The sequence below is a fragment of the Parasteatoda tepidariorum genome, chromosome 8 (genome assembly GCF_982258835.1).
Source record: "Parasteatoda tepidariorum strain Cologne lab strain chromosome 8, Ptep-v5.0, whole genome shotgun sequence".
Classification (NCBI taxonomy): Eukaryota; Metazoa; Arthropoda; class Arachnida; order Araneae; family Theridiidae; genus Parasteatoda; species Parasteatoda tepidariorum.
This window is the reverse complement of record NC_141762.1, coordinates 78,815,140-78,838,722: the sequence shown is the minus strand read 5'-3', so window position 1 is coordinate 78,838,722 and position 23,583 is coordinate 78,815,140. Positions and strand designations below refer to the sequence as shown.

General features: G+C 29.6%; 1 protein-coding gene across 1 annotated transcript; it reads right to left on the bottom strand.

Moving 5' to 3' along the window:
- Positions 1-595: 595 nt before the first annotated feature.
- LOC107451322 (very long chain fatty acid elongase 7) lies at positions 596-22,793 on the bottom strand. The gene is made up of 8 exons (XM_043050892.3): positions 22,477-22,793; positions 18,909-18,991; positions 14,257-14,444; positions 12,601-12,684; positions 10,458-10,517; positions 5,573-5,681; positions 2,130-2,266; positions 596-1,052 (listed from the first exon to the last, which is right to left on the bottom strand). Exons 2-8 carry the CDS (start codon positions 18,946-18,948, stop codon positions 870-872), a joined length of 801 nt encoding a protein of 266 aa, XP_042906826.2. The 5' UTR covers positions 18,949-18,991; positions 22,477-22,793; the 3' UTR covers positions 596-869.
- Positions 22,794-23,583: the final 790 nt, after the last annotated feature.

The following is a 23,583-nucleotide window of genomic DNA, read 5'->3' as shown; positions in this document are numbered from 1 at the left end:
ACAATCATTTCTATTATAATTTTTGAAGTTACTTATTTCTTCAGGTAAATTTGATCTCTTATATATATATATATATATATATATATATATATATATATATATATATATATATATATATATATATATATATATATATATATATATATATATATATATATATATATATATATATATATATATATATATATATATATATATATATATATATATATATATATATATATATATATACTACTACTACTACTACATTACTTCAAAAAACATATTCATTTACTCAGACTACAAACAGTTAAAGGGTCTAGTTAAAGGGACACGGTTGTCTAGACAAATGTAAGCACATTACTTTTTATTGTATTCCTTTTGAAGAAAAATTAGATAAGTAGTAGATATACAATATATAGAAGTTGAACAAACATTTAATCAATTTTCTGCCCTCTGAATCAGTGACAATTGAATTTAAGGGACAAATCGTCTGGTCTTAACTGTGTCCCCTATTATGAGGATAGACATATTAATTTGCGACTTTACAAATGTATAATTTTTTTAATTTCATTTTTGACATGGATTTTTCATGAAAAACATTAAAATCGAGCACTCTGTAGTGTGACTTTATTTATGTATTGGGAACAAAATATTTAATATTAGGAAATAGGTAACATTTTGAGTTCAGTAAGACAAAGGATCAAAGAGAAGCAAAATTTACAATTTGTAGGAAGGTTTCAAAAATGACGTATTTCCGTTTGTACAAAAAAATTTGTGCACATGCATGTTCAGCATTAATTATATTTAAAAGACATTCAACATCATTGAATTCTAGAGAAAAAAAAGTAATCCAGATTTTTTTTATCATATTTTTATTTTTTTAACAGTTATTTTTCTTTGATGTCCTTGCTTTTCAAATTCTTTTGACGATAAGATTTTAGATAAAAATTGATAAAGAGTCCCAGAACAGCTGCTACAAAAAGAAAAAATAACACTTCAAACACTTCAAATTCTTCACAACCAGTGAAAAGTCCAATTACGCCATATAGCAACATCATGATGAACTGTCCCTGAAACGGAAAATTCTTCATTGAATTTAATTGTTAATATGAAAAGTGCCCATTAAACATTACCCAAAATGTAAGTTATCACTTTTCAACAAATCGTAAGAGCCGCTGTTGGTTTGGGTGCTTAACTTCATGTTATAGTTTATTTTGTTGAGCAAAAACTGTAATACTTAGAAACTAAAAATTACAAAGAAGTTTAGAAAATGCCTGAAATGCGATGGAATGAAAAAAAGTTAACAATCGATAATAATAACAACGGACTATTCAATTTTGCTTTGTGCGACTTTAAACTCAGCCTACACTACATGTTAAACTTCAAACTCTAAAAATAAAATAACATTGGAAGAAATTAAAATAAAGCTTCACAATTTTATATTTTTTATCTGGGTTTTTTTATCTGGTTTATTTATCTGGTTAAAGAAATTTTATTCACCTTTTAATAATAAAGTATAATAATATTTACTAATCAGTTGTGTACAGGAATTTTTCAATTAGCTTAAAAAGTTCTCAAGATATGTTAAAGAAAGAAGTAAAATTAACATTAAAGGGTCCAAACTTTGCACAGTTCTCTTTACTAAACTATTGAAACCATATTTCTCTGATTGCGACTACTCCTTAAAATTTAAAGTCAAAAAACCAAATTCATCATAAAAAAAGTAAGTTTATTCAGAGAAAATGCATTTATGTGTTTTATTTCGTAACTTAAAATATTGTCTGCACTAATTAATTAGCATATTCAACGTCCCCCCCCCCTTGAACCATGAAGATTACATCTCAGAAAGTTAAGATCCGATCATTAGATCAAAAGTTATTTTGGTTGCTCATTTTTTATTTTGCGCACTGTGCACGAGGAGCATGTTTTAAAATAAAGGGCATCTCTCGTACATAATTTGTGTTGAAAATTAATGATCCATTACTAAATGTACAGTGTGTTAAAATTCTAATTATAGAAATTTCATAGCTGGATTTTTAAAAAAGAAACATGAACAATTGCTAAATCTTATTCCTAATCTTATATTGTTTAATTTTATTGTGCTAAATCTAATTTTATTGTGCTAAATCTAATATTATCATACTTACTATTTGTATTAGAGTTAAATATTTTTTCCACCACAAATACTTTTGCACACGAGGTCCTACAGCGGCTAGCCCATAATATAAATACATTATAACATGCACTGCTAAGTTTATTGCCACTGCGAACGCAAAATAAAACGCTGAAAAGGAAAACAAAATAGAATTTACAGTAGGAGAAATTTGTTTGAAATTTCTGTAACTTTGAAACAGGTTGAAATAATATAAAATTTGCAAAAATTTTAAATGAATGCCGAAGTTCATATACTTTTTGAAACCATGTAAAAATTCAACAAGTTTTCCGAAGTATTAAATAAATGACAAATTGAACCCTTTTGCTTACGCTTAACATGTCATTCTGGTTCAATTGTTGTACCAGCAGTAAGGGAAAGATTAGAAATGTTTTCCAAGTATATTGAAGATTAGTACCCAACATCTCCAGTTCAGTTTTGAACACTCTAATATAAGTAGTCGAAAAGTCATTGAAATTTAGAAAGATGAAAATGTTACTTATAGCGGAAAAAGAAAAAAAATTTAATTTGTTTTGTCTCCCTCCAGTCCAGTTGATGCTCGAGTAAAGATTTAGTACGTTCATTAAGTTGAAAGTCGTTAAAATTTCATTCATGACATCTCCTTCGGGGCGATGATACGGCAATTAATTTTTCTATCAGTGGTCAAGATAGGTTTGAAACATGTTTTACCAACCTCCAGTAAACTCAATGCACCGGTATAGATTTTAGCACATTAATTAATCAGAAAATAGTTTGAATTGTACTTAATATATTTTCTTTGTGGTGATGATATGGCCATAAAATCTACTGGTAGCATTCAAGAAACGATTAAAACCTACTTTATCATAGGAAAATGAAACTCTGATAGGGAATTAATTACTGTAGTTAGTTTAAAAGAGATCAAAATTTTGATTCTAAGATTTGACCCTCACAGACATGTAAGAGAGTTAGGAAAAAGTATGTGTTCATGAATTGATCAATAATAAATTTTTCATAGCCTCAATTTTTTTATACATTTTTTAAAAAAAAAAAAATTTAGATTTATTTTTTTAAAGCATAAGGATGATTTTGTATTCCTCAGTCAATATCATTTTATTTTTGTTTATTTAGGTGAAAACATTTCGCATAAAATTCTGAGTTATAAGGATTTCTTTCTTTGAATTCTTAAGAATAGGCGGTGCATATTTAGCGATTTGTGGATAACTTCTAATTATTAGATTCCAAATTATTATGGGAATGAAAAAAGTACTAAATTTATTCATAACAGGAAAAATATTGTGGATAAGAAAAATCTTGTTGCAAATTCATTTGATGGAGCATGAGTTTTACTTTGAGTTATACTTCTCATACTTACTTTTTTGCAGTAAATAAAAAAAAATCACATCACAATTTTTCGCAATAATTCAATGAGCATTTTTATGATATCTTCGAAACATAAACCGTATGACACAATCACGTGGTGAAATTTTTGTACATCAAAGCGAACTCGTAAAAGCAAAAAGGGAACTTATGACCTCATCTAGCAGAAAATATAAGAATTAAAATTAGAACTTATGCTTGTAACATGACTTTGCTGCAAAAATTGTTTTCACATTAATTCTAGCTTTTTCCATCCGGAAATTTTTTAAAACCGTCAGTTTAATTTAGAACACCCAGTTTAAGCTGTCTGAAAAGTTGTGCACATTATGTAAACTGTTTCAAAATTTCCTATCTTGATTTCAAATCTCATATTACTTTAAAGTCTTGACTGATTATTATGAGAATGTTAGCTACTTGAAAACAATAGTACAGATTTTACATGCAATCTCAAAATTTATGAATTTATGAATCACATTTTATGAATTATCTCAAAATTTTTCTATCTCATTTTATATGCTTATCTTACTTTTGAATCTGGGGGGATTATAATAGGAATATAAGCTACTTGAAAACTGTGGAACATATTTCATAAGCTGTCTCAAAATTTCCAAGCAATTTAAAAGAAAACGAATTGTGTTCGATTGAAAGATGCTCTCAGAAAAATCTTTCAATTAATTTATTTTCCTATTCGTTCTTTTGTTTGCATTGCTTAAGATTAGATTTCAAAATTCTATAGTGTTAATTATTTTTTCATCTGCTCAAGCTAGTTTTACGTGAGTTAGTATAATTATTTATTACTAATTTGTTTAACTTTACATATTTTGATCCACTTTTTCCTATTTACTTCCTTCAGACAAAAATAGGAAAATTCGTTTTAATAATTTCAACTTGTTTAAAAATTAAAAAAATGACTGAAGTTTTGTATTTTTTCTTCCTAATTTTAATTAATGAAAAGTACCTTCAGATAGGTATTTGGATTTATTTTCTGACTTTAGCGTATAAGTTAGTAACATAACATTTTTATAGGTTTTTACATCTGTTCACTTAGAAAAAATATGGTCCAAACCACCAGAATATGGCATAATTTACCGTCTTTCTGGCTGTAAGTGAACAGCAAAATTTTTCGTAATTTTTACCAAAGCATTTAGGTAATTAATTTGATAAAATCCAATATAAATATATTCAATAATTCAAAATTCAATCAGAATTTATATCGATACAATAAAAACGATTTTATAATATTTGACAAATTTTAGTAAATGTGGTAAAATTTAGCAATTTTATCATGATACCTTAGCCTTTGAGCATCGCATAAAAACCATATATTTGGATAAATTTACATTCCAGTTTTGAATTTTTTACTAATGGAATGGTGATAAAAACTATAATTGTGAAAATCAAATTTTCCCTCAAATAATTACCATATGAACGGAAAATTTCCAAATAATTGCTAAGTAATAAGTAATTTTTTATTTGAAATTATTAATTAATTATTTAATTTGCATTAGTAATTTTTACCAAAACACTTAGGTAATTAATTTGATAAAATCCAATATAAATATATTCAATAATTCAAAATTCAATCAGAATTTATATCGATACAATAAAAACGATTTTATAATATTTGACAAATTTTAGTAAATGTGGTAAAATTTAGCAATTTCATAATGATACCTTAGCCTTTGAGCATCGCATAAAAACCATATATTTGGATAAATTTACATTCCAGTTTTGAATTTTTTACTAATGGAATGGTGATAAAAACTATAATTGTGAAAATCAAATTTTCCCTCAAATAATTACCATATGAACGGAAAATTTCCAAATAATTGGGTTAAATGCCTTGTAATATGTTTTTATTAAACAGAATAATGGTTTTTATCATACAATACAGTAATTTTTGCACTATTTTTTTTCTCCGTGTAGATAACTATTAAATAAAAAAAACTTAGAAAATACCTTTTTTAACACCTACTAAGAAAGACTATCGAATATATTCTCAAATTTTTACCCCTAGCATTTCATTTTCAATTTTTATTAAAAACGTTCAAATTTTTAATTTAAAATGATACTTCTTACCTACTCTCATTAAACTAAAGCCACCTAAAAAGAAAAGAATTACTAAAGTGTGATGAAACAAATGTAAAAATGTAATGTTAGCATCTTTTTTCCGAAGAGCAAAAAGGATCTGAAAAAAAACGAAACACAAATCACATTTAAATAAATAAATTAAATAGTATTTAACAAACCAATTAAAACAATTTTTAAATTATAATAAACTGAAAAAAATTCCAAAACCAATATTAATAAAACAATGAACAAAAAAATATTTTCGTTAAAACTTTATTAAACATATTCATTATTAAAACTACTCATTTTATACATTATTAACCTCTACTACATGTTCATTATTGCTCTAACTACATATTACTGTAACTACATATTCTCTAACTACATATTCATTATTACCAAATTAACCAGCGATAACTTAACCAACTGAAATAGCGCCAAATCAAAGCATATTTCAACACCTAAGTTGTTGAACTTTGAAACACTGTAGTAAAACATATCTTCTTTTCCGATTCACAAAAGGTTTTTCCCATATTGAATCAAAATATTGTAGTGGTCAATAACTTGAAATATTTATCATGTGTCAATATTTATCGTTGTCTATATTTTTCTACACTTATCTTAGATCGATATTCTTTTGATTTATATCATGAATTTGATACTAATTTTTAATCAATATTTATAGCAGTTGATATTTCAACAGAAGTATCTAGATACTAATCGTAGTATAGATAGTATTTATTAAAAACCATTAATAAACATGATAGCAGTAAGCAACATTGGCGTCAATAACAATATGGCAATTTTGACGGTTTATGCATACGAATAAGTACCCTTTCTCCATTAATTTAGCTTTTTTATACAAATTTATATTAATTTGTATCTACTACCAAAAAGAATTAATTTTAATTCTTGGAAATAATGAGTAACGCCACTAATATTTTTATAATCACTTTTTGAGAACTAAGTAAGATCGGTACTTATTTCGAATGGCGTAAAAAATCGCCAAACTATTATTAAAGCTAGAAATGAGTAATTAAATATGGTATTTAAATACTATAGGTGTTGCCGTTATAGGTACTGTGGTAATGAAAACCTATTCTACCAAAATAGATGCCCAATATAGGTAATGTGATTGTGGGCTTTCACCGACCACTCAAACAGATAAGTACTATACATATGGTTATTCATAATTCCCTCCGCCTGTGAACGCCATTTTTCCTTACTACAACTGGCTTCAGTGTTACATGTTACTGCCATCTACCGGCAACTGCTTAAATTAAAACTTGAATACTTTCGGAATAATTTGATATGTTCTTTTTTGCCATATTTGTCTTCGTTTTTTTTTTTTTACTATAACGCTTCGAAAGCCCGGTGGGAATTATGAATAACCCTGCATTAAAACCATCCTACACATTCATGACACCTAATATACAGCCTTTATTTCTTTATTATTTGTTGCATATTCCGGTGCGGTTACATACCATTAGATTTACCATAATGTGAAGTAGAAATACATTTCGCCGAAAGAAAGATTAAAAGCAATTCACTAAAAGAAGAAGTATATAATATTATTTAAAAATTGTTGTTCAGAAAGTATCATAATTTTTCTAAGGCTCAATCAAAGATTTCAATTCTATTTAATTAGTTCTTGTTGCGTGTATTTAAGTTCATAGAGACACGCTTTTAAGCCCCAAGTATCAATAAAGGAAACACGTGGCTTCATATACCTTTAAAAATACAATTTCGGTGACGTCATCACCATACATCGTTAAAAATTAACGTGGCTCTGACTTGTGATTACGTGACATATGAAACCAGGGTAAATAATTTTAAAAAATGCGCGATAAAACTAAATTTTGAATGGTTAGAGCTGCAATTTAGTAAATTACCTTATTTTAAAATGTTATCAAATCATATGGAATATTCCGACTTTGGGATGTAGAGAGCAAACGGGTGGTTGGAGATAGTTTTAAAGTAGAGAGTTAATTCCGCCTTGTCTTCGAACATATGAATGATGCGTTCTACAGTAGGGAGCGCTGTAGGCTCTTTACCGCCCAGATTTCGGGGTTACTGAATCTGGTGTACTTTGAGATCATTCAACTCAACGCGCTAAGTGTGAACAAAGTAATTAATTAAAAGATAGTGCATGTAGTCACAAAATAATAAACATGAATGGGGAAACGGTAATAAACGTAAAGTTTAAGATGTAATAAAAACTTAAAATTATATTAGAATTAAAATCGTTAAAAAAAAAAAACATTTTACCTTGTCAACAATATACTAACTTCGAAATTTAAATCTGAATTATCATTTTCAAAATTAACTTTATCTCGTTGCTGCAGTTAAATACTGACAATAGCATTTACATTGTGCACTTCTTGCAACACGAACAAAGAGAAATAAACAAGTAAAAAGAAATTAAATCAAGACTGCAAAAAAAGCAAAGTTCTTTATAAGTATAACTCTAGAGCCTCACTTCTAAAATGACCCTTTAATCTTGAAATACAGCAACATACTGCGTATGGTGGAATTAATGTTTTCTTGGTCTGGGAGTACTGCAACGGTTGAAAGGGGCTTTTCAGCAATGAACTTACAAAAAAACACATTACACACTGGTCGTAAACGAGAAGCGTTAAACGCAATTATGAACATCTACCTAAATGGAAAACTCTTTTCAGATTTCTGTGCAGAAACCTCTGTAAATCATTGGCTTGATTGTGGAACTGGCAAACGTCATATTTGATTCATTTAAAAAAACGTAGTACCCTCAGATAAATTGACATTCCAGATAACTTGACCTTTGTCATTTAAATTATTTCATAAAAGAAATACTAGGTTACTATTAGTAACGTAGTATTTCTTTTATTACTGTATAATGCAATCCTAGTAACTGCTAATTCATTGTGCACTTTATATAAATGTTTGTAATAAATATGAGAAAATTATATTTTTGTTTATTTAGAAGCGACGGGTTAGTTTCAAAGGAGGACGGGTACATTGCTGGACAAGCCATCCTCGGGGACGGGTAAAATTTCTGAGTTATTTCGAGTCCTGCTCTCTCAATAAACAGTAGCAAGTAGCTCTAAAGTGTCTAACCGGAAATTGCGCGGGTAAGAAACTCGAGATTTGTTTTTGTGTATATTTGTATTCAAAACTCTATCCATTTACATCTATTTCGTTCATATTAGTTCAGAATTTCAGAATTGTATATATATATGCGTATATACACTCCTCAAAAGTGAAATTGCAACACCAAGAAATAATACACGCAGCGTCATGCAAATTTCAGGAGCGATAGTAGTGAGACGGATACGTAAATGATTAAATTTGCGCACGCATCTGATCACGTGGTACGCATTTTCGGGCTATAAAGGCCAGCAATTTTCCCTTCTCATAAACGGTATCTGAGGTTTTGCGTAGCATTTGCGACTTTCGAAAAAGCGTAGAAAATGCCTCTGAGACGTCTGCGAGCTCAATACCATCAGTTAACGACCTAGGAACGTGACCGTATTATCGAACTCCATGAACTTGGTTTGTCGCTGCGCGCAATAGCAACTCGTGTTGGGCACAACGTGAGTACCATCCAACGTTGTGTCACACGATGGATTCAGGAAGGTCTACGTGCACGCCGAAGAGGAAGTGGTGCGCACAGGTGCACGTCAGAGCACACAGACCGACGTATTCGCCAGTTGATTATTCGAGACCCTTTCTCCACGGCACGTGCCATCCGAAGCCAGTTGCCTTCAAGAGCAGGTGGATCTGTGGCCACCCAAACCATACGCAACAAATTGCATGAAGTACAGTTATGTGCACGGGTACCAGCAACAAGGGTACCGTTGACCGCCTTACAGAGCTAGACGCCTGGCGTGGTGTCATCGTCATCGTACCTCGACCATCCAATGGCATCGAGTATTGTTCACGGATGAATCTCGTTTCTGTCTGTAGAAAAATGACGGCCGTCGACGGGTATGGCGGTGACCCGGAGAACGCTACGAACCAGCCATTACGCCGAGCGTCACAATGATCCTACACCGGGCATCATGGTTTGGGGTGGCGTAATGTTTGATCGCAGAACGCCCCTGGTACACATTCACGGCAGTTTGACAGCGGACCGCTACGTCACACAAGTTGTGTATCCCATTGCTCTGCTCTTGTTGCAGGGCGCACCCAACACGGTATTCCAGCAAGACAATGCCAGGCCGCATGTCGCACGGCGAACTCTTAACAGCCTGACTGGATTTGACATCCTTCCCTGGAAGGCAGCCTCTCCAGATCTGAATCCCATGGAACACCTATGGGATCTCATTGGACGCAGCATGAACAGAGGACCAATGGCGCAAACCATCGATAATCTGCGCACAGCAGTGGATGTAGCTTGGCAAAGGTTACCTCAGGCAACCATCAATGGAGTCATTGATAGCATGCCTCGCCGGATTGAGGCCTGTATAGCTGCCCGAGGTGGCCACATTAGATATTGAATAAATTGCTTCATAATGATTTTACTAGTCTGTTTTTTTAATCATTTGCATATCCATCTCACTACTATCGCTCCTGAAATTTGCATGACGCTACGTGCATTATTTCTTGGTGTTGCAATTTCACTTTTGAGGAGTGATATATATATATATATATGCGTGTACATATATATATATGTATATATATATATATGTATCTATATATGTGTTTATATATAAATATATATATATATATATATATATATATATATATATATATATATATATATATATATATATATATATATATATATATATATATATATATATATATATATATATATATATATATATATATATATATATATATATATATATATATATATATATATATTAATGTCAGATTATATTTCGAAAAATATTTTATAAAAGATTACCGTGTCCAGCAACTCCACATATTTGAGTAACCAAGCGTAATAAATTAACCGTAAACCTATCTGCAAAAAAATATTAAAAAAAAATTTAAGGAACAAAATAAATTTGAAACAAAATATACATAAATTTACAAAATAATAAAATAAAAACACATAAAAAAACGAAATATTTGCTAGTCATTCCAAAGAAAACCTGAAATTTGGCTGCCATGAATTTCAGTTTATTTCTTGGCGTCTAATTAATTTGTTAATTATAGTCGCATTTTAATTAAACTGCAAAAAAAATTTAATAATTTTAATCAACAGTTAACAGCAGTAAAGCTTGTCTAAACAAATCTTTGTCTTAAAAAAGGATTGTGAATAATTAAAGAAGTAAACATTAAACTTATACAATTAGTTTTCATTATTAGCAATCAAATAGTAATGCGATATATGTAGTTGGTAATTCTATAAACAAATAACCGAAAGTGATTCAATACATGAAATCGAAGAAAAATATGCATTTATGTATATTATGCAAGTTTATTATGAAGTTGTGGATAATTGCAAACCTTATGTGGGTAATATTCCAAACGGAAAAGCTGCGAAAGCAGAAAAAGGTCAGATATGCTTGCAATTACAGTTAAATCAACTCAAAAGATGCATAAATAATTTTTATACAAGTCATAAATATATTGACTTCCAAAAGTCAATTTACAGTTTTTTTTCACACGTCTAATTTAAAAATGACTAAACACCAGATAGGATAAAATATGTACTGAACGTTTTTTTTCTTTTAATGAGACAGAAATTTACATAAATTCACACTCTACAATTGTTTACAACTAAAAAACAACACTTAGCAGAAAAGTCTTTTTTCAAAGAAAAAAGTTATATTTTAAAATTATAAATTTTTATACATATTTATAAATTTAACTGAAATCACTGTATTGAAAAATAAGACGGATTCTTGTATATCCTCCAATATACTTGTTATATCGCTTACTTAACCAACTGAAATCAAAGCATATTTGAACACCTATGTTGTTGAACTTTTGAAACACTATAATAAATGAAACAAAAATGATTTTCTTCTTTCTTATTCGCGGAAGGTTTTTCTCGAATTGAATCAAAATATTTTAGTGGTCAATAACTTGAAATATTTATCATGTGTCAATATTTATCGTTGTCTATATTTTTCTACACTTATCTTAGATCAATATTCTTTGATTTATATCATGAATTTGATATTTATTTTAAATCAATATTTATTGCAGTTGATATTTGTCGTTATCAATGTTTATGGTATTTCACGCTATATTGGCAGTGCATATTTTAAATATAATTATGATGATAATTAAAAAAATATCGATTTTAAATTTTTTTTATCTTACTTACGATATATCGACAGAATGTATTTAAAATATCGTTGTCTCAGTAATCAAAAAACCTCGATAATTTACGATTAATCACTCAGCACACACACACGTAAGGAACAATACACGTAAGGATACACCATTTCCCACAAAAGCCCAGAAACCAGCTAAATATATAGTAATATAATTCTGAGATTGAAATCCAGATTATTTCTGTGTGCAAAGTTAGCCTAAATCGATATCTAAGTAATCCTTATTTAAAAGTATGTGACGTACTACACAGACGGATTCAAAATAGAAAGATGAACTCCTCAAGTGTCTGATATGTTACAAAGATTCAATGTATACATTTTTTTAACCTGGCACGCTTACCGAGGATGTTCTAATTCCGTTTATACGTTCAATCCTATTACAGAAACAAATTCTAACAGAACAGGATTATTAGTATGAAGATATGTACAGGATTATATCAAAAATTTGGTAAGCGCATTTCCTTTTATAACCATTGTTGAAAAACAGACCCAATTCTGAGTTAACGACTATCAATATTCAACTCAGCCTTGCAATCGTGAACCCAATCCAGAAGACAAGGGAACTCTTAGATCAAGTATTGGGACATAATACAGTTCATGGAGGGCTTTTTGATGGAACTAACCCAATGTCTTTTTACGTCGTATGCTAGTAAATAAACAGCCTTTTTAAAGCTGAATAATCTATTTAAGCTAACCCTTCATATCTTAATTTGGAATATTATTTCTTTGAAAAACAATTAAGAAAACAAAACACTGTACCGGCGCATATAGCTGATAAAGATGTCTTGGGCCAGAATGCACCACACATCTGTATTTCCACACGTCTCTAAGATAGCTAAACAACTAAAATAAATAAATGGGATTAAGCAATAGGTAAGATACTAAATACGTTAAATAAATAATCAAGAAATATATTATGTGTGCACGCTTTAAAACAAGTGTTAGAAAGTGGCTATCAGTGAACCACTTAAGCAGTGATTCTTGAAATTGCCCAATTTTGTAATTTTATAGTTTGTTGCTGTCATCAATTAAACTATGACTTTCACTAAAAGACGTATCTAGATGAAGACATAAAATTTGGAATAGCAAAGTAAATATTGGAAAAATAATTAAATTACGATTAGCCCAAAGAAAAGAACTAGTCGCCTTTATTGAACCAAAGATCTGATAGCTGTTTCAATTTTTGAACCAGTGTCGCCATAATCAGTAAAATGTGTAAAGGCATGATTACGTTTTTAATGCTTATTAAAAAGCAACACAGACCGCAATAAATACATTAAAACATAGTTTAGTTTGCAATTTACACCTATTAGATCATTAACAAACTATAGATTTAATTACTCCTGATAGGTTTAAGCTATATACAATGGTTTTTTATTGCGCAACTTGAAAATTTTTGAAATAATATTTACCAGGGTATGATTTTAGTGGTTAGATTGCCATCATTTTATTCAAACAAACTCATAACACTTTTTAAAGTTTTCCTGGTTAATACGATCCTATTTATAGATCCTATATATATAGATATAGATCCTATGTTCTCTATATATATAGATCCTATGTCCGTAAATTCGGTTATAACAATACATGCACTGTAAAAAAATTGTGAACAGCTGCCACAATTTTTGATGTTTAGGTAATCTAAAAATTAATTTACAGTGCATGAAGGTCATATTTTTTATCTACTTTTCAGCAGTTACAGTTTTATGCACTTATTTAAAAATTTTTGTTTCTTTGTTTGCTAGCTTGTTTGTTTGTTTGCTTGCTTGCTTGTTTGTTTGTTTCTTTGTTTGTTTGTTTGCTTGCTTGCTTGCTTGCTTGTTTGTTTGTTTGTTTGTTTGTTTGTTTGTTTGTTTGTTTGTTTGCTTGCTTGCTTGCTTGCTTGCTTGCTTGCTTGCTTGCTTGCTTGCTTGCTTGTTTGTTTGTTTGTTTGTTTGTTTGTTTGTTTGTTGACAACACATTTTTTCATGCGCATCAGAATCATATTATTACTTCATTACAAAAATATTTCGTTTAAAAAATAAGCTCATTTTAGTAATATATTCGCACTAATCCTTTCAAACAATTATTGTTTTGTCAAATTTATTTAATCTTTTTGAACGATAAGTAAAGTTCTTTACCTATAAATGTACTTAGTTTACCTCCACTCCAAAAATGCAAGCAATTATACGTCAAATTTTTTTACAATGTACAGCAATCATTAATAATGACAAGAAACGCTTATTTGAACTATCGTCATAACTGTAATTGAATTTTTAATATGTAGTGTAGGGGGTGGTTACACCCATAAAATAAAAATATAAATACAATAATACATATAATATGGGAGAGAGAAATTGTTAAAGAAAAGATAAAAAGAATAAAAGAATATTCTTGATGAAATGTATATAAAAAATGAAGCAAATATTTTCTTACGTAAAATGTTGCAGTAGCATTCAATAGAGATAACATTAAATTGTATGTTATAACAATTTTTCTTAAACTTAACGGTCTTCTGTTTCTCATTGACAAAGGGATTATCCATTTCACAAGTAGAACGTAAGTAACCAATATGCAATAAGTAATCCAAGGTTTTTTAACCAATATTGATTCCTTAACATTCCCTATAAAGAATACAATCATTAATACTTAATCGTATATTTATTTAATAAGAAAAATCTAAAAAGCATAGTTTCCACCAGAGTTGGCCGTTGATTACAGTAATCGATTACAACTGTAATTGATTACAGATAATTACAGCTATGTAATCAATTACTCGTAATCACGATTACAAGTAATCAATTACTTGTAATCGTGATTACAACTTTCAAAAAATTTTGATTACAGCTGTAACCATGATTACAATTTTGATTACAGTAATCAATTACTTGTAATCACGATTACAAGTAATCAATTACTTGTAATCGTGATTACAACTTTCAAAAAATTTTGATTACAGCTGTAATCATGATTACAATTTTGATTACAGTAATCAATTACTTGTAATCATGATTCCAAGTAATTGCGATTACAAGTAATCACAACAAAAACGATTACGAGTAATTATGATTACAAGTAATCAAAATATATGATTACATGTAATCATGATTACATGTAATTTGATTACATGTAATTGTGATTACTTGTAATCAAACTATACGATTACAAGTTATTACGATTGTATACTATAGTCAAATTTTTATGTAAGTATTCATGTGTTTACATATTTTTATGTACATAGAATATACGCACGCATGAACGTACAATTTGTGATTCCTATACATACAATGTATGCACAAACGTTGTTTGTACGTACAATATTCATAATTATATTGTAATATACTTAATGCAATGCGCATATGCTTAGTACATATAATTATGCATTTATGATACATGTACGCATGTATGTTAGTTTGTACAAAAAGGCAATGTTTTGCATTTTTGTATACATAGACAACGCATGTATGAACGTATATGAAAATAATGTTTATGCGTTTGCATGCTTTTATGTACTTAAGTACATATATTGTATGAATTTACGATAATAGCACGTATATACAATGTACGTATGTATATAAAATTGTACGTATTTACGTACAATATGTAAGAATGTTATTTAAAGGTGCAATATATGCACATAGTTGCGTAAATAAAATGCATACATGTATACATGCATATTTATATGTACATCGATATATGTGCACGCAAAGTATGTACTTATGTACAACTTACGTATGTACTTGTATAACTACATACTTTGTTAATACTTATGCGCATGTAATGCATGGATGTACAGAAAAATAGTTATATGCGCAATGTACGCATGTACATACAACGTATACATGTACATAATTACAAGTAATGTACAAATACATGCGTGCATTTAAATATATGTAATTATAATATACACATACATTGTGCATACATTAAAAAAATTTATATGAGTAAAGTTACTAAAATTTGTTTTAAAATTTATTCTAAGGCATATGAAACTCGACCTCATATTTTTTAGAAAGCAAACGATAATTTTCTTTTGAATTTCTAAATATTAATTCCACACATAAAATTTACCGTTTTTCTTACCATTTAAAAAATTTCTATGAATCATGCATTCATTATGTTATAAAAAAAATGAATCTGTATTGTCAAACATTTCATGAAAATACCTGAAAATAATTTTTTATTCAGAGAATTTCAAAATGATATAGAACAATTAAAGCTGAAAACTAAATTTAAATATCGTTTGATTTTGTCATTTAACTTGCTTGAGTCATTAAAAATTAACTTACATGCATTTTATTTATTACATTGTACACATATTTAGACATAAATGTAATGTACATATGCATACGTGTAATGTATGTACGCATGTACAATGTATGTACATACATTTATGTATTGTACGTGCATATATAGTACATATGGATATGCATACATGGAACATACGTGTATTGTACATGTGTGGATACATTCATTGGACATATATACATTGCACCATATGCATAGATAGGGATAGCATGCATGTACACATGTAAAATTTGTACGAAAGAACTATGCCCAATATATTTATGCACATATGTACTGTATATGTACACACATATGTACATTATATGAATATACATCTGTACACTATATGTATATACATCTGTACAATAGCTGCATCTCAAATGTGTGTATGTACGTACGTTATGCATGTCGAATGTATGTATGAATATATGTAAAATATAAATACGCCCAATGTACATACAATCGTACACAAATATATTATGCATATTTGGATACATACATTGAGCAAGAACATATTTTGCATATGTACATAAATACACTGGACATGAATATCATGTACATGTATACACACATATATTGTACATACTACAGATATACCTATATTGTACATGCATACATATATTATACTGTTCATAAATAAATTGCACATGCATGCAGGGGACATACATTGTACAGACAATGTATGTATGTTCGTACAAACACAAGTACTTGTATATACATGCGTACATGAACATAGATATACATTTTACATACACAAATATTTGCATAAAATGCATATATTCATTGTGTATAAATGTACATGTCTACATTGTTTGCACATACATACGTAATTATTATCTATATACATTCGTACATATATTTTATACCTACAATATAAGTGTATGTACATGTGTGTGAAACTAAAATGTCTGAACATATGCACTAGATAAAATCATATGTACATACATTTTAGTTACATTCATTTGTACGTATACAAATACGTACAAAATGCAGTACATGTTAATACGTGCAAAATGTATCATTATAATATACATTCTACTATCTACTGTAAAATATAATCATTTATAAGAATACAATAGTCTTGTAATCGTGTATTTAGATTACATGTAATCATAATTACATGTAATCAAATTACATGTAATCATGATTGCATGTAATCATGTATTTTGATTACTTGTATTCATAATTACTCGCAATCGTTTTTGTTGTGATTACTTGTAATCGCAATTACTTGGAATCATGATTACAAGTAATTGATTACTGTTATCAAAATTGTAATCATGATTACAGCTGTAATCAAAATTTTTTGAAAGTTGTAATCATGATTACAAGTAATTGATTGCTGTAATCGACTATGTAATCATGATTACAGCTGTAATCAAACTTTGTAATCACGATTGCAAGTAATTGATTACTGTAATCAATATTGTAATCATGATTACAGCTGTAATCAAAATTTTTGAAAATTGTAATCATGATTACAAGTAATTGTTTACTGTAATCAAAAAATGTAATCGATTACATTTTTGGCCAACTCTGGTTTCCACCCGTCTTATAGTTGTTTGTTTTGAATGCATAACTTTTAATAATGCTGAGCTATGAAAGTCAACTCAACTCAACTCAGTGGCGCGACAGCCCATAGAGGACCAAGCCCTACTGTGCCCATCTCAGTTTTCTTGACCTTGGGCTCTGGGGTGCAGAAGCAGATGTTCCGGTTAGTTGGTCAGCCGAACTCAAAACCCCCAGTGTTTAGCTCCCAAGCATTCTTGGTACTCATTTATCGACCCACTGAAGGGATGAAAGGCTAAGTAAACCTTGCCCTGCCCGAGGATCGAACCCAGGACCTGTGGCGCTGGAGAGCGAAGCGTTTTCCACTCAGCCACCGGACGTTTCCACCTCTCTTAAAGTTGTTCGTTTTACATACATAACTTTTAATAATGCTGAGCCATGAAAGTCATGAAAAAGAAATTCGAAGAGAAAAAAATAGTGGTTCTGGAGGGATTTTAAGCATTAATTTTACACAATATTTTAATTCACAGTTAATCTATAATTTGATGAAGTGCTTGTCGAAATGCAATAGTAAGACGCATTTTTTTTTTCAAATATATCATTTAAAAAAATTTCCTTAATCTTGTTTTCTGATGTATATAGGAAATTTTATTCCAAAAATGTTTTTAATATCAACCCAACTTATAGAAACATTTTATTTAACCAAATCGGCTATATTAGAAATCATGATGTGAATCATAAAATCTATTTACGGCTTTTTAATATTAAGTTAAATTTTAGACTTTTGGAAAAATTCCTTTCCAGTTTAAAAAAAATACGATTGAACATGCAATGTATATAAAATTTAAAATACATTCTAACTTAAAAATATTAGGAGGATGCTTTGCAATTGAAAATACCTGACTTATTAGATTTAAATGTGATGTCAAATGCAAATTTTAAACAATTTAATTCATTTGTGAGCTTAGAAAGTTAATACTTCTCGTGAATTGCAGTTAGTGGTAAACACATTCGACAAATTTCTGCATAAAACTGTAATGCACTATTTTTCTGGGATGTCTTTTCTATAATACGTACTTTTATGTGGTAAATCATGCTTGTATTTGAATTTAAGTAAGTTTTGCATATCGCATTCAAAAAAGAAATGCTATGTGAACAATGTCGCTTAATTTCTTGTTTCTAAGATCATTCATTTTCAAGTCAGATTCTTAAAATATGTTTGCCTTAACTTCTGGAGGCTATAGTAAAACAAAATGGTGGATTATTGTATTAATATACTAATCAATACTTACCTTCAGCTCTGAGGAAGTCGTAAATATCTGTTAAAATCATTACAAAATACTTGAAGAGCTAAAAAAAATTTTCTTCTGTGATCCTGCAACAAAGAGAAAACAGGTATTTTTTATGATTGTATGTTTCAGCCGACATGTTTCGAGCGCTCAAAAACAGGTGCCCGTTTTCAAGACTTGCCAGACGGGAATGAGAAGAAACAACTTGATAGTATAGGGAGTTACCGTGAAGTGTGATCCATGTGACAAAGGAGAGAGGGGAGCCGTGATGGCTCAGGGAATAGAATGTTCGCCTTCCAATGAGGTGAGCCGGGGTTCGATCCCGGCGATGGCTGGTCGATACGAATCCCGCATCCGGCTTGCTCCGACCACAGTGCTGACGTGAAATATCCTCAGTGGTTGACGGATCATGGGTTAGAGTCCCCTTGCCATCAGGCTAACCGTGGGAGGTTCTCGTGGTCATCCTCTCCATGTAGCGCAAATGCGGGTTAGTTCCACCAAAAAGTCCTCCACGAAAGCAAATATCACCCAATACTTGATCCAGGAGTTCCCTTGTCTTCTGGATTAGGTTCAAAATTGCAAGGCTACGGAGTTGAACATTAGTAGTCGCAAACCCAAGAATTGGGTCGGCTGTTCAATGACGGTTATATAAAAAAAAAAAGAAAGAAGGAGAGAGGAAGTAGAGGGTCAAAAATATTGAAAATGTATGACATCATTTATAGACAGCCCCTAGTGCGAGAAGAAATTTTTTAATATTTCTTTGAAATTTTGTGCATTCACTATGAGACGCTGATCACCAACCGCTGTGGTTGTTTTTCATTCATCATAGTGCTTTTTTCCTCCAATATTAATATTTTAAAAGGGAAAAAAGCGTACACTTGTTCACAAAATATGTAATTATTATAATTTGATGTAAGAAATTTTTTAATATGTAAATCATAATGAAATGAATGATTACCTGAATAATCAAGTGTACTTGAAAAACGAATACTTAAAAATACAAAATATGTAATCATAGCATTATATCATGTAAGAGTTCCAATTGGAAATGGCTTTTATCTCACTTGCGTCTTTTATAATTTTAAAAATTTCTAAATCGATGTTAATATTTAAATCTGAACACATCTAACCTTCCTGTCTCTTTTTGTTTCATTTTATTTAGCCATTTCTTTATGTAACTTTTTTACATTAAATCAAGCAAAAACGCTTGAGAGAGAAACAGTATTTTCTTCACTATGGATAAATAGTAAAGAATATAGTGAAAAATTCACTAAAATTACAATTACATTTGAGCAAATTGGCTAAATTAGCTAACGAAAAAAACTCGTATTAAGTTCATAAATAAAAATAGCCTTTAAAGCAAGTCAAATTTCAACGGGCTGTAGATCACCACGCTTTTTTTTTTAGTACAAGTTTAGCAGTTGATAATTCGCAGGCCATTGATCAAATATTATTTTTCGCACTTTTTGGATAATTTTCAACACACCATCGTGACCAGCATCGCACCCAACATAAATTTCTAAGTCTTATGGCTTTTGAAAGCAAAATGAAATGCAATGTACGGCAAAAAGAAGTGAGAAAGCATAAAAGCACTTGAAACTGCAATAACTTTCAAAAATATTTGAATATCTGAAAAAACACGGATCAAGTTCATAATAAAAATGACCCTTTAAGAAGATCAAATTTTAATTCTGTAGATGCCAGCGGCCTGCAGAGTAGCCCGCATATTATTTTTTTTAACCACACGCTTAACTGAGAATTAATCTCAAACTCATTATCTAATGTTAATTTTTTTATTCCATCGTACACCTTGTACATTTTTTGTACACATCTTCATAGTCTCACGTTTCTTATTTTACAGTTTTTTTACAGAATAGCAAAATGTAATGTAAAGGTGAAAACCACAGTGGTTGCCGCATTTACGATTTTTTAATATATAGAAATTTTGTGCATTCGCTACTTTAATTACATGTTTTGACAAAATACAGTTATGCATAAAGTACATTAAAAAAATTAAATACAACTTATTTATTTATCACAAGTTTTATTAATTTTACTTTGATGATGGAAAAAGAATGGTTTTTCATGACCTCTTTAAAAACATATAAATTTATTTTACTTTCGAATTACAATTTACGAGGCAATAAGACAGACAGCAATTTTTATTATCACGTTGCTTGAAGCCTGGAATTAATACTTGAGGATTTGCTAATGCTTCTAATAATGCATGAATATAAAGAGAATTTAAATGTAAAGTAAATCAAAAGAAAATGTAATGAAAAAAATGCTTATTTTTTTAATTAATATGCAGAATATTACGGCAATGGAATGAATTAATTGAAAACCAAATGAAAAAATCACTAACTTATGAAACTAAAAACCCATAGCTCGCGTAGTCTAACTGAGAATGAGCTTCCCAAAAAAACTTTTTTACTTTCTTGCTACCAAAATAACAGACGATACAACAGAATAGAAAAATATAATATTAAAATTTGCCACAATTTGGCATTACATATGTATTTCCTATCTTTTTAAAAATATCCTTCATTACTTAAGCTTATTTTTATTAATAGAATTACATTTAAAAATAAATCAAAAACTTAATCTTTTTAAACGAACATAAAATATTTATTTCTTCTCTTCTAGATCAATGTAACGGATACTTTTTTTATTTCATTACTAATGCAGACATATTAATTCACTGTCACCTCTAATCGAAAACAAAAATCTATTTATAACTTTTTATTCTAATTTTCCAACGGCTAAATGTTTCGGTTGCATGGTTGTAATAATTCACATAAATTTGTTGGCGACTCGTGATCGCCAAGGTGGTTTTTTTTACATCCATGTTGATATGCTAGTTGGCTTTGTTTTGGCTATGGTATATTAGGAAAAATCGCCAAATTATGGATCTCCTACCCATACTTTCTCTGTCCGTTGAGAATAAATATATTCACTTTTAATTACAAATTTGTGAAGGCTGGGAGCCCTTTGGGGCCTCCCCAGTCTCAATTTTCTAACGGTCAGAAATGTTGTTCTGGCTTTATGATCTCTCAATAGAGAGTATTATTATTTCATCCCTTTAAGGGATTTCTTATTTAGGATGAAGATGTGGCCACTGTCGAAATTTTCCTAATATACCATAGCCAAAACAAAGCCAACTAGCATATCAACATGGATGTAAAAAAAAACACCTTGGCGATCACGAGTCGCCAACAAATTTATGTGAATTATTACAACCATGCAACCGAAACATTTAGCCGTTGGAAAATTAGAATAAAAAGTTATAAATAGATTTTTGTTTTCGATTAGAAGCGATAGTGAATTAATATGTCTGCATTAGTAATGAAATAAAAAAAGTATCCGTTACATTGATCTAGAAGAGAAGAAATAAATATTTTATGTTCGTTTAAAAAGATTAAGTTTTTGATTTATTTTTAAATGTAATTCTATTAATAAAAATAAGCTTAAGTAATGAAGGATATTTTTAAAAAGATAGGAAATACATATGTAATGCCAAATTGTCGCATCACATTAAAATTATTAAGATGTTTACTAAAAATGTTCTTACCTTTACACCGGAAAATGGGACTTCTTACTTTCAAAAAGAAAAAAAAAAGACCAATTGGTTTCAACTCTGTTAGCGTTTTTCTAATTAACCTTCCCATTAACGATTTCTTCAATATCAAGAAATTTTTTTGTAAATTTCATGTCCTAGAAATTCAAGTAGTTAACATAGATAACGTATCATTAAATCATCAAATGATTTTGAAATAAGTAAAATATTAATAAAATGAAATTAAATGTTTATTGATGGTACCGCTTCATATTTCAAAAGCAATATGATTGGTTAATCGACATTCACTTAGTTTATGATTGTTTAATGATCATCTTTCTTCATTAAGAAGATTTTCCTTCTATGAAGAGTTTTCCTTATTATGAAGAATATCTGTGAATCTATCTTAAGAGTGATTAAGTACAGAGGTTATAAACTAGGTGTGAACGTAAAGGATGTCATTAGGATTTAAAAAAGCATAACAAGCCGTGGCCAGAAATGTCCTCATACTCAACTGGGGTGGGGGGAGATGAAGAAAAAGAAAGAAATTTACCATTTTTGAAGCCAATCATGCTTAATTTTTGTTATCAAGTACTTATTAAAATAAAAAATAAGCTGTGTTAAACGCAAAATTAATGGAACCAGTTTGTTTATGAAAAAAGCAAAAACTTGCCAAATTATTATGAATTCAAAATATGCATAATTGATTTTGGTACGTATTAGTTAAAATAAAAATTCAAAAACAAGCGAAGTACTCTATGTACGAAATTAATGGAAAAAATATTCTAATTTGTTTAGGAGGAAAGAGTAAAATCTCCATACTACCTTTGATGCCAATGATGCTTATTTAATTTTGGAGACAGGCAATACTGGTATTTTGGTAATTCGTGCAATTTTAATAGGTACCAAATATGCTAATATAAGTAGTATTTAACGATTTAATTTGTGAATTTAACGTATAACCAAATAGACACATAGGTACAAAATATATTTCATTAGTACATTTGGTAGCTATTAAAACTTTACCAGTATTGTGCAATTTTAATAGAGATAGTGCGGAAAGAGAGGGGATTTTTGGCCTCTCTAAAGGTCTGGTTTCTTAGGACAAGCGCCTTATCTGGG